The 12763-nt window shown below is 31.3% G+C and overlaps 2 protein-coding genes and 1 long non-coding RNA gene across 3 annotated transcripts; 1 reads left to right on the top strand and 2 right to left on the bottom strand.

The window, feature by feature from the left end:
- Nucleotides 1–4284: 4284 nt before the first annotated feature.
- Nucleotides 4285–4831, bottom strand: LOC125584338. The gene is made up of 2 exons (XR_007321299.1): nt 4795–4831; nt 4285–4711 (listed from the first exon to the last, which is right to left on the bottom strand). It is a non-coding gene; the product is annotated as an uncharacterized LOC125584338 (long non-coding RNA).
- Nucleotides 4832–8650: 3819 nt separating this feature from the next.
- LOC125584337 (60S ribosomal protein L7-3-like) lies at nt 8651–9103 on the top strand (the record flags this gene model as incomplete). Its single annotated transcript, XM_048752691.1, has 1 exon — nt 8651–9103. A coding segment is annotated over one exon (303 nt), but the record flags the coding sequence as incomplete, so codon positions are not given.
- Nucleotides 9104–9986: 883 nt separating this feature from the next.
- LOC125584336 (ARGOS-like protein) lies at nt 9987–10733 on the bottom strand. The gene has a single exon (XM_048752690.1). The coding sequence runs from the start codon at nt 10500–10502 to the stop codon at nt 10089–10091; it is 414 nt and encodes a 137-aa protein (XP_048608647.1). The 5' UTR covers nt 10503–10733; the 3' UTR covers nt 9987–10088.
- Between the last annotated feature and the right edge of the window lie 2030 nt (nt 10734–12763).

The following is a 12763-nucleotide window of genomic DNA, read 5'->3' as shown; positions in this document are numbered from 1 at the left end:
TTTTTATTTTAGTATTTTTATGGTCGTTATTTGTTAAAAACTGAATTTTCTTTTTCGTATTAAAAAATTATTTACTTTACCTAAATAAAAATGTTATATAATGAAACATACTTGTTATAAAAACACGGTTTTATTTGTTAGGTTTATGTATTTATAGTTATATCGTAAATTTAGGTTTATCAACTCCTCTAGAAAATATTACGCTAGATATTGTATTTATCATACCATAAATTCATAACAATCGAGTTTGCAGTATCATATCATTAAATGTTTATTTACGGTTTTATACCAACTAAGGGCATCTCCAAAAAGGAACTTTATTTTGAAGTTTTACAAACTCTATATTTGAAGTTTAAAGGTATTCTTCTCCAAATACAAAACTTCAAACTCAACATCAAAACTATTTTTATTTTATAATATGGTCTTTATATTTGTCATAATCAATTTGAATTCATAAAACTTTTGTAAATAACTAGCACATATATAAACATATTACAACAATATCAATTAATAAAATATTATATTAAAATATAAAATTTTAAATAGAATAACTTAATTAATATTAAAATTCAAGCAAAATACCATATTATTCCATAAAGCGATTCTCGAAATGCATATATGATCTACTAGTGCATTTCGAAGTAAAAATGGCTCTCCTAATTTTTAATTTGTAGATTATAGATAAAAATTGTTGAAATCAGGTGATATTAATATTTGTAAATACATTAGATCAGAACAAGAAAGTAAAAGAGAAACATGAAATATTGCTAAAAAACTAACTTTTACCGATGATATTAATACTCGTGAATATATTAAATATGAACAAGAAAGAATTGTATGAAAAGACATCATCAACAACAACAACCATCTTCAGTTACACAAAACAAATTGGACAATATTTGGAAATTTTGAATGTTCCGAATCAAATTTACATGACTATTAGTATTGTTGTAATATTTAAATTTGTGTAATAGTTATGTCTTCATGTAATTTTTTTTAAAAAAAAAATTGTTAAAGTTTTTTTTTTGTATAATTTTGTTATTTAAATCGAGTTTTAAATATTTTAAATCTTCTTTTAAAGTTTTATTTAAATTTATGTGTACACTTAAATTTTGTTAGCAAAACTTAAAATATTTACGAGATATAATTTTTATAAGGACTAAAACAATAAACAAGAAAATATTTATGAATCATAAATGTGATGTGTAATTGTAGGGAGCAAAATGCAAATAAAAATATGAAACTTCAAATTTGAAGTTTTGAGTAGTGAAACTTCAAATATAGAGTTTCACTCCTAAAAACTTCAAATTTAAAGTTTTGAAGTTCCTTTTTGGAGAACAAAAAACTTCATATTTGAAGTTATAGAGTATCTTTTGGAGATGCTCTAAGGCAATAAATATTTTTTAGAGACAATTAGCTAAATATACATAATTGATGTCCATATTAGTAACCTACACATGATGTGACATTAAGAGGCTGAGCCATACCCATTACGCCATGAATTGACGAAATTACCTTTGCGTCATGATGAAACCTCCGTGTACGTACTATGTCGGTACTCTGTTGACTGTCGTTGCAGAGAGCAAAAAAGCGTGTCAGGATGTAACTTGCCAGCTATATAACTTCTACTCCACTCGTTTACTCCAGTTTTTGAGACGAAAAGATGGACAATAAAAAATTATTTTTGAGTAAATAATTCTCAAAAACTTTTATTTTACAAAATTTATTTTGTATTAATTCATTAATGAGTTTTATAAATAATTAACAACAAGTATTTTGTAACATCATACAACAATTTATCAACTCTTTGATATCAAAGTCTCAATCAGCTAACAATCTATGTGCAAGGTAACAAATTATTTAGCAGATAAAAAAACTATTTATCAATTAACATATTAACTCACAAACCATGTATCAAATCATTTATCGTATAACAAATCATTTCTTGAGAAAATGTATCAAGACAAACCATTTAATCATTATATAAGCTGACAAACAATTTATGAAATCATTAATGAGTTTTATAAACAATGTATCAATTCACAACATGTCTTTTATAATATCATAAAACAATCTATCTATTTTTTAATACCAAACTCTCTACCAACTAACAACACATGTACCATGTAATAAATCATTTAGCGGTCAATAAACTATTTATCAATTAACATATTAATTCACAAAATATGTATCAAATCATTTATCATGTAACAAATCATTTAGCGGATAATAAACTATTTATCAATTAACATATTAACTCACAAACTATGTATCAAATCATTTATCATGTAAAAAACCATTTATCGAGAAAAATGTATCAAGTCAAAACCATGTATCACCTAATTTATCACCAAACAAGCCATATGTGAAACAAATGTATAAATTGAAAAAACTTTTATCAAAATATTTATCAGGTAATAAATTATGTATCAATTAATAATAAATATTTTTACACATTTTACCTACCTCATACTTTTGCTGTCTAGATAAATTTGTGTAAGCGGTAACTCTTAATTGTCTGAAATGGTAAACTCCTAATTTATCTTTCATGAAAACCATAACAGCAAAATATTTTTTTTTCTTTGGCTTAATACCTAGAATCGAGCATATTTGGAACTACTAAATAACAAACATATTGGGAATTTTCAGAGATATTACACTCATGTGAAGCCAAAAAAACTAGAAACCCAAAGGAAAAAATTGAATCTTGTATAGATTCATTCAAAGCAACCAAACAAACAAATTAAAAAAAAAATTGATTAGTTTTCACCCGATAATCATGAGATTTTTTCTTATGACTGAAACAATCACTTGTCTTCTTCGAATCTTTCTCTCCCAAACCAGTTTAAAAATGAATAAGACAAGGGAAAAGAGAGAAAAAGAGAAAATAAAAAGCTAGAAAATAAATAAGAAAAAAAGAGAAGAGAGAAGAAGAAAAAAAAGAGAGAGATAGAATCTATGATATGAAAAAAAATATCTAGAACCTAGAACCTATGCTGCCAACACTGACACAGTTCTAATCAAGTTGGGCTGGCAGCAGGGTTAAATTCGGAACGAAAATATTAACATCAAATCGTGTACAGAAAGCTAATTAAGAGTCTAATTATGTGTATAAGAGCCAATTAACTCTATTTTCTATATATTTTGCGTGAAAAAGAACTAAACTTGCTCTAAAAGTCAAAAGAAAACTAACTACTTGCAAATATCGGAAAGGAGAATCGGGCAATATGCACAATAACTATGTTATGCACAATAACTATGTTAAGCAACTCATAAATTTGCAAGCAAATTAAATATATTTACCGAATATAGAAAATATCTAAATATTATGTTCAGTTTATATTCTTCATATTTAAAAACTTGAATAACACTTCATTCCCATTTTAAGGTCATTAACGATTGAACTATATTAAAATTACATTTATATTTTATTCTGTATGAGAAGTAAAAATTCCAAAGTTTATATGGAAAACCATACATCTGGATTGAATTGATAAACCGACGACACAATAAACTCAGCTAATAACCATTTAACGATAACCGTTAATGACATTTTCCATCATACATCACTTTTGTAATGCATGAAACTACAGAAACAAAAAATGTATGATCCATCATATATCCCTTGATTTGAATCTGTAATGAATGATTAAAACAAACAGGTGAGATGACAGTTAAACAGAGTGCTACTTGTGTCATCATATGTTCATTGAGTAAAGTTTAGAACCTTACCTCAGCACATAAAGTCTATACAAAAGAAAAAATGGTTAGGATAACACATAGTTTCAGTGTTACTTGTGCAGTTTCGTGAGTGACAGTTTCTGTTAATCACAAAGCTGTTTCTATACGTGTAGAACCGATTTGAAAACTTGAAATTGATTATTTAAAAAGTCTGTTAGAATGAGTTAATTACAAAACGTATGTCGGAGGTCAATGACCCATAATAATTACATAAATGTTGCCTTATAAATATAATGTAATCTAATATATTAAAACATGAGTACAAATAAATTTTGACCCTAAATTTTCTTCAATAATTACATTCCTATGCCACTAATTAAAACACAGTAATTTTACGCTTTCTCTAAACCATTATTTCCCTGCTATACTCGTGAGCTATCCGTTCGTTACACCATATATTCACCGAATATTTTTTGGGGCTTATTACACCTTTGGCCCGATTCACAATCACTATTTATATTATGTAACAAGATCCATTGTTGTTGGTCTATCTTTCTCCGCACAGAGTAGTTGGTCTATATTACTAATACTTCATGCCTGAAAAGTAATAAAGATTTCAAATATCTTATATCCTCTGAACAATAATATTTATAAATCTAGCATTTAAAGAGAGCTGAAACAATCAATATCCTATATGCTCTGAACAATAATATTTATAAACCTAGCCCTTAAATAGAGCTGAGACAATCAAGTCAATCTGACTTCTCTTATGAAAAATCGTCTATTAGCTTCTCGTTTATTAAGAGTTTAAGACCTTTTACAGTCAATCCAATTTGTTACCCATTCCATCCTGTTCCTGAGCTAAATAAAAGTGAGTTAAAATCATTCTGCTAAAGAAACCAAAGGAGAGTTTTTACCACACCTTTACCGATCAAAGGCTTGCAAGGGGTTTTTCCCTGTTTTTTTAAACTGAATTTGGGCTCTGTCTATCCGATTGAAGGGTTTTGGTATTCCATACCTTAGCTGGTCTCTGAAAAATTAAAAACAAAGAATGTATATTAGAAGAAACTAATCGGTAAAAGCTCAACTAAACCTCAATCAAGAAACTCTAACCTTTATGCCAAATGCTGAAATTAACAATAGATCTATCAACCAAGCGCTCGTAGTTTGGTGGTAAAGGAGGTACAGCTGTACTGTCCGCCACCCGGGTTCGAGCCTTAGCCACAACGGATTTAACATCCCTTCTGTTGGGGCGCTGGACCCCTTACGAAAGGACAGTTGGAAATGTGGCTGCCCAGATACCAGAGTTACCAAAAAAAAAAAAAAAAAAAAAAAAACAATAGATCTATCTTCTGCAGTTGTTAGACTGAAGACATTAACTTATTTTCTCTCGATTGTTTAGAAAGCAAGTGCAAGGCATCCGTTGGCTGCAGAGAAACATATAAAAATATAGAACTTTTGATGGAATTAGAAAAGTTTATAGTGTGAAAAGAATTTCAGATTTTTTTTTTGGAAAAAAATATATGGTTTTCTATCATTGAGTAAAGTCCATTACACTTTTCTTTCATAATTTTATGGTCCAACTTATTGACATAAATTAGGTTTGCTAAAAATATTTTAAAAATCTGTTTTTGTTTACATTAAATATTTTCTTATGATTGAACGTTTTTTTTTTTTAAACTTGGCTTCATTATTATTTTTGTTTGTCTAATACTATTTTTGTTCTAAAAAACTCAAAAAAAAATTCAACTTTAAACAAAATATTTATAATAAGATATAATAAAATCCACAAGTATACTTATACCTCTAATACTTTACTATTGATTTTACAAAATAAACTAAATAAAAAACACACATAGAAGATAACACAATCTCGTAGTTTATAAATGAAATCTAATCACATTGAACAAAGTCACACCAATGTCAAACCTGAATAACATATGAATCTATAACATAATAAGTATAAAAATTATATTTATCTCATTTACAAAAGTTAAAACCATATGATTATAAAGAACAAACTGTGCGAGTCAAAAACTAGTGTTTCATTATAGCATTTATGTGATTTCTCTAGTAATGTTGGTCCATTCAAATAAGGGTTGCGAGGAGAGATGTGGTGTTGACACCTCAGCACTAAAACTTAAGTTACAACTTAAAAATATTTATCTTTTAATATATAGGGGATATTGAATTTTCCTAAAATCAATGTTCTTTAACATATAAATTAATACGTACATCTTTATCTAATAATCACATATATATATATATGGTTTTAGATATCGATCAATAGTTCAATACCATAATCAAATTAGGGTTCATATCGAATACATCGATTTCAAACCATAAAATTACTAGAATTATTTATCTATATCAAATTATAAACTAGGTCAAATTTCAGTATTCAACAAATAGGCATTGATACCTCTTTAGAAATTCATACCAGTTTATAGCAATTTATAAATCATCATATGAATTTATATGTCTAGAATCTTATGCCAATACTAAAATAAATTTAGATGTTAGAGTTTCGAATATACCTGGTTATTTTGCAGTGGAACAAAGAACAAAACGAACTGAGGTTTAACACCCTAAATGTTGTGCCTCTACCGATATCCACACCTACACAAATGTTTCGATATTGTTTATTAACATCACATGTATATATAAACAATAATTTATATCTTATATAACATATATATCATCAATACTTATAACCCAAAATAGCATAGATCTACTTTGCTTAGGCGTGATATCTTGTAACATCATATAAATTAGTAATGGATTCTTAATCAATAGATTATAAATGGTTTATTGCAAAACTTTATAACTACTTAATTTTATACGATTGTGGAACTTCGACACTACGAATCTAACTAGGTTACTATGAATGATTTTAGGACATTTCGAGCACCCAAATTAGAGCTGGGCAAAAAACCCGGATCCGAAGAACCGAACCGAACCCGATCAGAAAAAGTAGTACCGAACCCGAACCGAAATTGATTAAATATCCAAACGGGTTTAAAATTTTGGTATCTAAAGAACCGGAACTGAACCCGACCCGAACTGAAGTATCTCGGGTACCCGAATGTAACCGAAATAGATTTATATACCTAAATATATTGCTTATTTTAGATTTAATATATATTAAAAACATCCAAAATATATAAGATTCTTTTAAGTTGTCTAAAATATTTGAAAATATACATAAATAGTCAAGAGTAAATGTCTAAAATAGCTAAAATATATTGAAAACACCAAAATACTTGAAATATCTATTGATTTTCTATCCAAATATTCAAATCAAACCAATTTATATATTAATTTTAGGTATTTTGACATATATTATACAAATTTATATGTAACATATTATTTTGTTTTATAGATTTTGAGAAATTTTAAGCATATAATGAATATTAAAAGTTTAAAAATAATTTAAATGAGTTATCCGAATCCGAACCGAACCCGCAAAGATTCGAACCGAAATTTAGAAATATCTGAATGAGGCTGAAATCTTTAAACCCGAAAATTCGAAACCCGAATAGTCCGAACCGAACCCGAAAGGGTACCTGAACAACCACCCCTAACCAAAATAATGTAATGAGATAAAATAGACCTCCTAATATCAGGCCCAGAAAAAAAAAAAGAGGGTTAGGAATTAAACCCTAAACCCGTTTTGTGTGTTTCTTCTTCCTTCTGAGCCGCGCAATCTCACTCTCTCGATATCAGCTTTTCATCATCTTCGACCATCCTTGTACACCCTAACTTCGCATCTCCATTGCAGCCAACACCATTCGTATCATACTGTTTGGTATTAGTCATTTCAGGAGATGCTCCTGCTCTGTTTCTCCGTGATTAAAAACTCTGTTCAGTTTCATCTCTCAGATCACTGCATTGCTTAAAGGCGGTGCCTTTTTTGTATATTGCTTTGATTGGTGAGCTTATTTTTTCTTTACTTTGTGGAACTACATTAATGTAGGAGACATGGCTGATTCAAAGGTGGTGGTTCCAGAGTCTGTGCTAACTTGGTTCGAAATTGCGGGTGGCGACAAGAAGCGAGGAGGTGGGAGCTTAGCGCCTAGCGCCATGGCGGTACAAAGCGAGCGCTTTGTCTACCTGCAACAGAACAAGGTAAAAAACCACTTTTATATATATATATATATATATATTAGTATATTACGTAAAACTTAAGAAAGACAAGTAAGAAATAAAAAACACCAACTTCATATAATAAAACAGAAAGGTTCAAATAGCAAAACACTGAAAATACCAAATGCAAACACCAAATTCAAAAGCAAATAAAACACCAAATCAAAAGCAAATAAAAACACCAATCCGAGTAGAATTTCTACTCAGATTCAGAACCACTCTCCTCATACTCCAATTCCAAATCCTTCCAGAAGCTACCATCTTCCTTTCCTAACTCCTCTTCAACGTCATCATCTTCATCAACCAATTCCAAATGAGGGGCTGATGTACCATAGCGCTTGCTCTGAGTTGAAGAAGTAGCTATTCCTTTCCCTTTGTTGTTCTTAGCTGAATGAGGAGTCTTCGCTCCTCTAGTACCATAGCTTGGTTCTTCAGCTCCGGCTGCTTCACTCACCAAAGTCCAAGTCAGGTCCTCATCATCATGGACGAAAGCATCATCTTCATCATTAGTGGGGTTGTGGATACCCTCCTCTACACTCCTAATACGTGGGAAGAGTATATACTTTTAGATATACTAAATATTCTGACTAAACCGTTTTGTTAAGTGTACATTTTTAAGCAAATCTTCTTTTTTTTGTGTAGGCACAACTAAACGCCGCTTTTAGCGCTCTATGGATATTGCAAAAGCGAGGAAAAAGCGAGAAAAGCTAGGGATCTATGTACCTCGTCTGGCAAGGGTGTCCCTAAGCGTTGAGGGCATCGCCTTGGGCGCCTTAGCGCCATGGCGACAAAAACTCTCGCTTTTTCGAACCAAGTGTGCTAAAGAAGATCAAGAGGGAAGAGGAATGGGCATTGGCCAAGTAACAGGAAGCTGAAGCTGCTAAGCAGAAGAGCGTTGAGACCCGCAAGCTTATCTTCAAGAGAGCTGAGCAGTATCGTGGAGGATCTGATCCACGAGATCATGACCGTTGGACCTCACTTCAAAGAAGCCAACAACTTCCTTTGGCCGTTCCAGTTGAAGGCACCACTCGGTGGACTTAAGAAGAAGAGGAACCACTATGTTGAAGGTGGTGATGCCGGAAACAGGGAGAATTTCATCAACGAGCTTGTCAGGAGGATGAATTGATTATGATGATATAGCTTCCTTCTTTATCTTTCCCCATTTCATAAATTTTTGGTTGAATCTCAGTTTTCTTTTTTTTTCTTCCTCATATTAGAGAGACCAATGTGATCTTTTTCGGAGATTAGGCTTTGATTAGTTTGCTCTTTTTGCCAAGTTTGGGGGTTTTGTTTCAACATAATGTTCTTCTTCTCAGTAAAGTGTTAGATAGTTCTTGAACTGGCATGTTCCCTGACAGGTGACCAGTTTGGTTTTCTAAGCGTTTGATTGAATTACTTAGCTCGGTTAAGGACTATGCAACGAGATGAACGACTGGGACTAGGATTGTTCAACTGCAAGAACATTATTATATAAGCCAAGTCCAAATAGAAAACCCAAATATTTGTGAACCTGGAACATTTCCTTTCCCTTGATTAATTTATACATGTTCAACACATCAACCTCAGTTGTATCAAAGTGTGTTTAGGACAGGAAAAAAAAAGGGGGTTACTATTAGAAACCACCAACTTCAAGATGGTTCACAAATATTTGATATGAAGCAGTTGTCCAAAGTGGGTTCGTTGACAGGCTCGTATCTATCATAGATGTCGAAGAACAGCTCATCAAGAATGGACCGAGAAGGTCGATTCCAGGCTTCACAGCTTGGTTTAAGGGTCATCAGTCTCTGCTTCTGTCGACACAAATGCTATGAGCAACGTTGTGTGAATAAGAACAATAGACGACATACCTGTCATTAACATTCAAGATGGTATCATGAGCCGTGAAACAAACATATCAAAGGACTCGCTATTTATTTACACATGGTCAGGATTATATATAGTGTGGCTCTATATTTGTTGAAACTTTTATATTTTACTTTTCAGCTTCAAGTTGAAACAAGTAGTAGGTATCTCAGCAACCTCAAGAGCATAGTTCTTTGATATCCAAATGCTCCCTATGATCATTGAATGTATATAGAAAGAATAACGATAGTCTTGCTTTCTGTCTCTGACTTTTAGTCTCCTATGAGATCGTTGAATGTTTTTTAGAAAGAATCATGAAACCATAAAGTAATACTGCATCAGATAACAAGTTTTGGCAAATGAAATAAGTACACAAAATCTCTTAACAATACACACAACAACAAAACTTTTTGAGCGTGTTACATGTAAGTGCCTGTTACATGTTTGGCATTAGAGGAAGGCATTAAAGCAAGAACCATAAGCAAAACCATAATCCCAATAGGAACCAGAAGCAGCATGAAGGGAGGAGGAGGCAACGGTGGAAGAATCAACGGAAGGAACAAGAGCGATGCTGTGAGACCAACAAGGACAACCATTGACTCCAAACTGAAGTAACTCGATTTAGTTATTAGCCTCCTCGTACTGTTCTGAGACGACAATGTCTGTAAATATTCTTGCTTACTCATCATCTGATCTTGAGTTGGTCCCCGAAAGGTCATGTCTTGTCGGTTATCTCTTCTCATGTCCATGGTGTTTCTGTTCTTGATGTTGCTCGAAGTATGGTCTTGAATGCTTACGTTGTCGTTTTGTAGACTGGGGATTTCACGAATCATGCATCTAAAATGTTTACAATGTAGCTTTCTTGAAGAACTCCAATGGTGGAACTAGCCAGATTACTTCAGCGAAGAAGAAGAAGATGATGAAGGTTTAACGCTAGAAACTTAAAACTGGGCTTAAGCTTAAAGGTTAGAGAAACCTTTATTTGTAAAGTGGGTGTGGTTTGATTATGAGAAACTGGTAAAGGATATAAAAATGAAGAACACAAGTAGCAAATAAAAATAAATAAATAGTTGGTGTTGGACTGTAGAATCAGAGAAGAAACAGGAAAGAGAGGAAGGTTCAGTGAATTTACAGATATTTTTTTAAGCAATAATAATGTTTAAATAGGACTCAGCTTTTAAAATTTAATTTTGTCTTCTCTTTTTGGGGTGACAGTGTGATAAGCAAGTTGCTGATTCTGGAACGCCTGTAATTTTAGAATACTTTGCTTCTCTCTCTCTCTACAGTCATAGCTGGTTCTTCTCCCCTAGACACTTTATCTCTCTTCCTTAAAGTAGAAGATGACGTAAGCTGGAATTTATTTGTGGAAAGCATCTGTCTGACATGGAGGTTTCAGTCTCTTTATATTTTTTTTGGGAATATTCAATTGTGTTTTAGTTACACAAATCGAAAACTTTTAACATTGTTTTTTAGTTGACCAAAAAACACAGTCGTGGTTCTCGCTTTACGAGTTGTAGGTTTTATTAGTTTGCTGTTATCTATAAGATTTAATCAAATTAATGGCTGGTATATGGAATGTTAACCACAGACTTATTGAAATGTTCGTGCGTTATTTATGGCTTGATTGACGATCTGATAACAGCAGCAATTAGCCACTAAAAATGCTGGAAACAAATAATTAAATATGGATAACTACTAATCTGTGTTCGACGATAAATACTTTACATTAATCCTATTATCACTCAGGGTGGTAATGTAGTGAAACTTTGGACGGAAAAAACGTACAAACTTAAGATTCGAATTCATTTGCATAATTGCATTAGAGGTGAATTTAAATGAAATTGCAAATTTAATTTGACAAATATATATGCACTCAAAGAATCTGTATATATAGATTTATAGTTATATTTTCCACCTAATAATAATAATAATGTTGTCTATGTTTATCGACCAATTAGGACCCATAATGTTATCCTTCTCATCGGCATTTCATGTAGTGGATATATTCATATATCAAATCATCGTGTTCTTAATGGGACAGTTGGTCCAGTGTTTATTTTTCTTTGGGTTTTAAGCTCTTAAATCGTTACCATTTTCTAGTTTTTCTGCCCATATCCTTCTTACAAATATTTTTGTTTTTGCAGAATTTAGTATTCCCTCCGTTTTTTTATATAAGTCGTTTTAGAGGAATTTTTATGTTCTAAATTATATGACGTTTTCGGTTTTCTATGTAAAATTTATTAACACTTAATGTTATATGACCAATGATATTATATTTTCTATTATATTATTGGTTGATTTGTGGTTAGGTAAATAATTAATGATGTTTTTGTTTAGAAAATATAAAAAATTAATGATTTTTTAATTACGTGTACAATTATAAAACGACTTATATTAAAAAAAACGGAGGGAGTAGTAAATAAAGCAATGCGAACTTAAAGTTAATAGTAACATTTTTGAGCATTTCTGCATTGTAAATGACATATTTGGTTGCGTTATTAATGAGGGACATGATATTGGGGTATATTAACCAATTCACAGATTAACAATATACAAATACTCATCCAAAATTCAACGAATAACATATATAGCAACAAGACCTAACTAAATGACATCGATCATTGTTCTAGTGAACTCTATGAGTTATAAATAAATAAAAACTTTACCACAATAAGGAGATGATGCATGCAGATTTAAAATCTTATGAACTATATATTAAGAGATAAGAATATCATAGGGATATCTTTCCGACACTGAAGGATATTCAACTTCTATTGCGGATATGTACTTGATCCGATTGTTAGGATCGCTGCCATTGCTACCATTTTTTTAATATTTTGAGGGTATTTGGCAAGCCGAAATCTAACCGACTAATTTCCTAAGAATTTGTCTATTGGCGCCAGATATATCCAATTACTCGTAATGAGAATTAAATATTTTTATTGGCAGGCGATAAATTTGAGATGTTAGGTTTCGAACCAAAAATATTTAGTACATTTCCGAGCCGGATGTACGACTCGACCACACTTGTATGGTTAATTTTGATATAACATATCTCTATATAGATATAACATATGTAAATAGAAATTTTGAT

The sequence above is a fragment of the Brassica napus genome, chromosome C3, assembly GCF_020379485.1.
Source record: "Brassica napus cultivar Da-Ae chromosome C3, Da-Ae, whole genome shotgun sequence".
In the NCBI taxonomy this organism is placed as follows: domain Eukaryota; kingdom Viridiplantae; phylum Streptophyta; class Magnoliopsida; order Brassicales; family Brassicaceae; genus Brassica; species Brassica napus.
The sequence above is the reverse complement of the archived record's forward strand: the minus strand, read 5'-3'. Positions and strand labels throughout refer to the sequence as shown.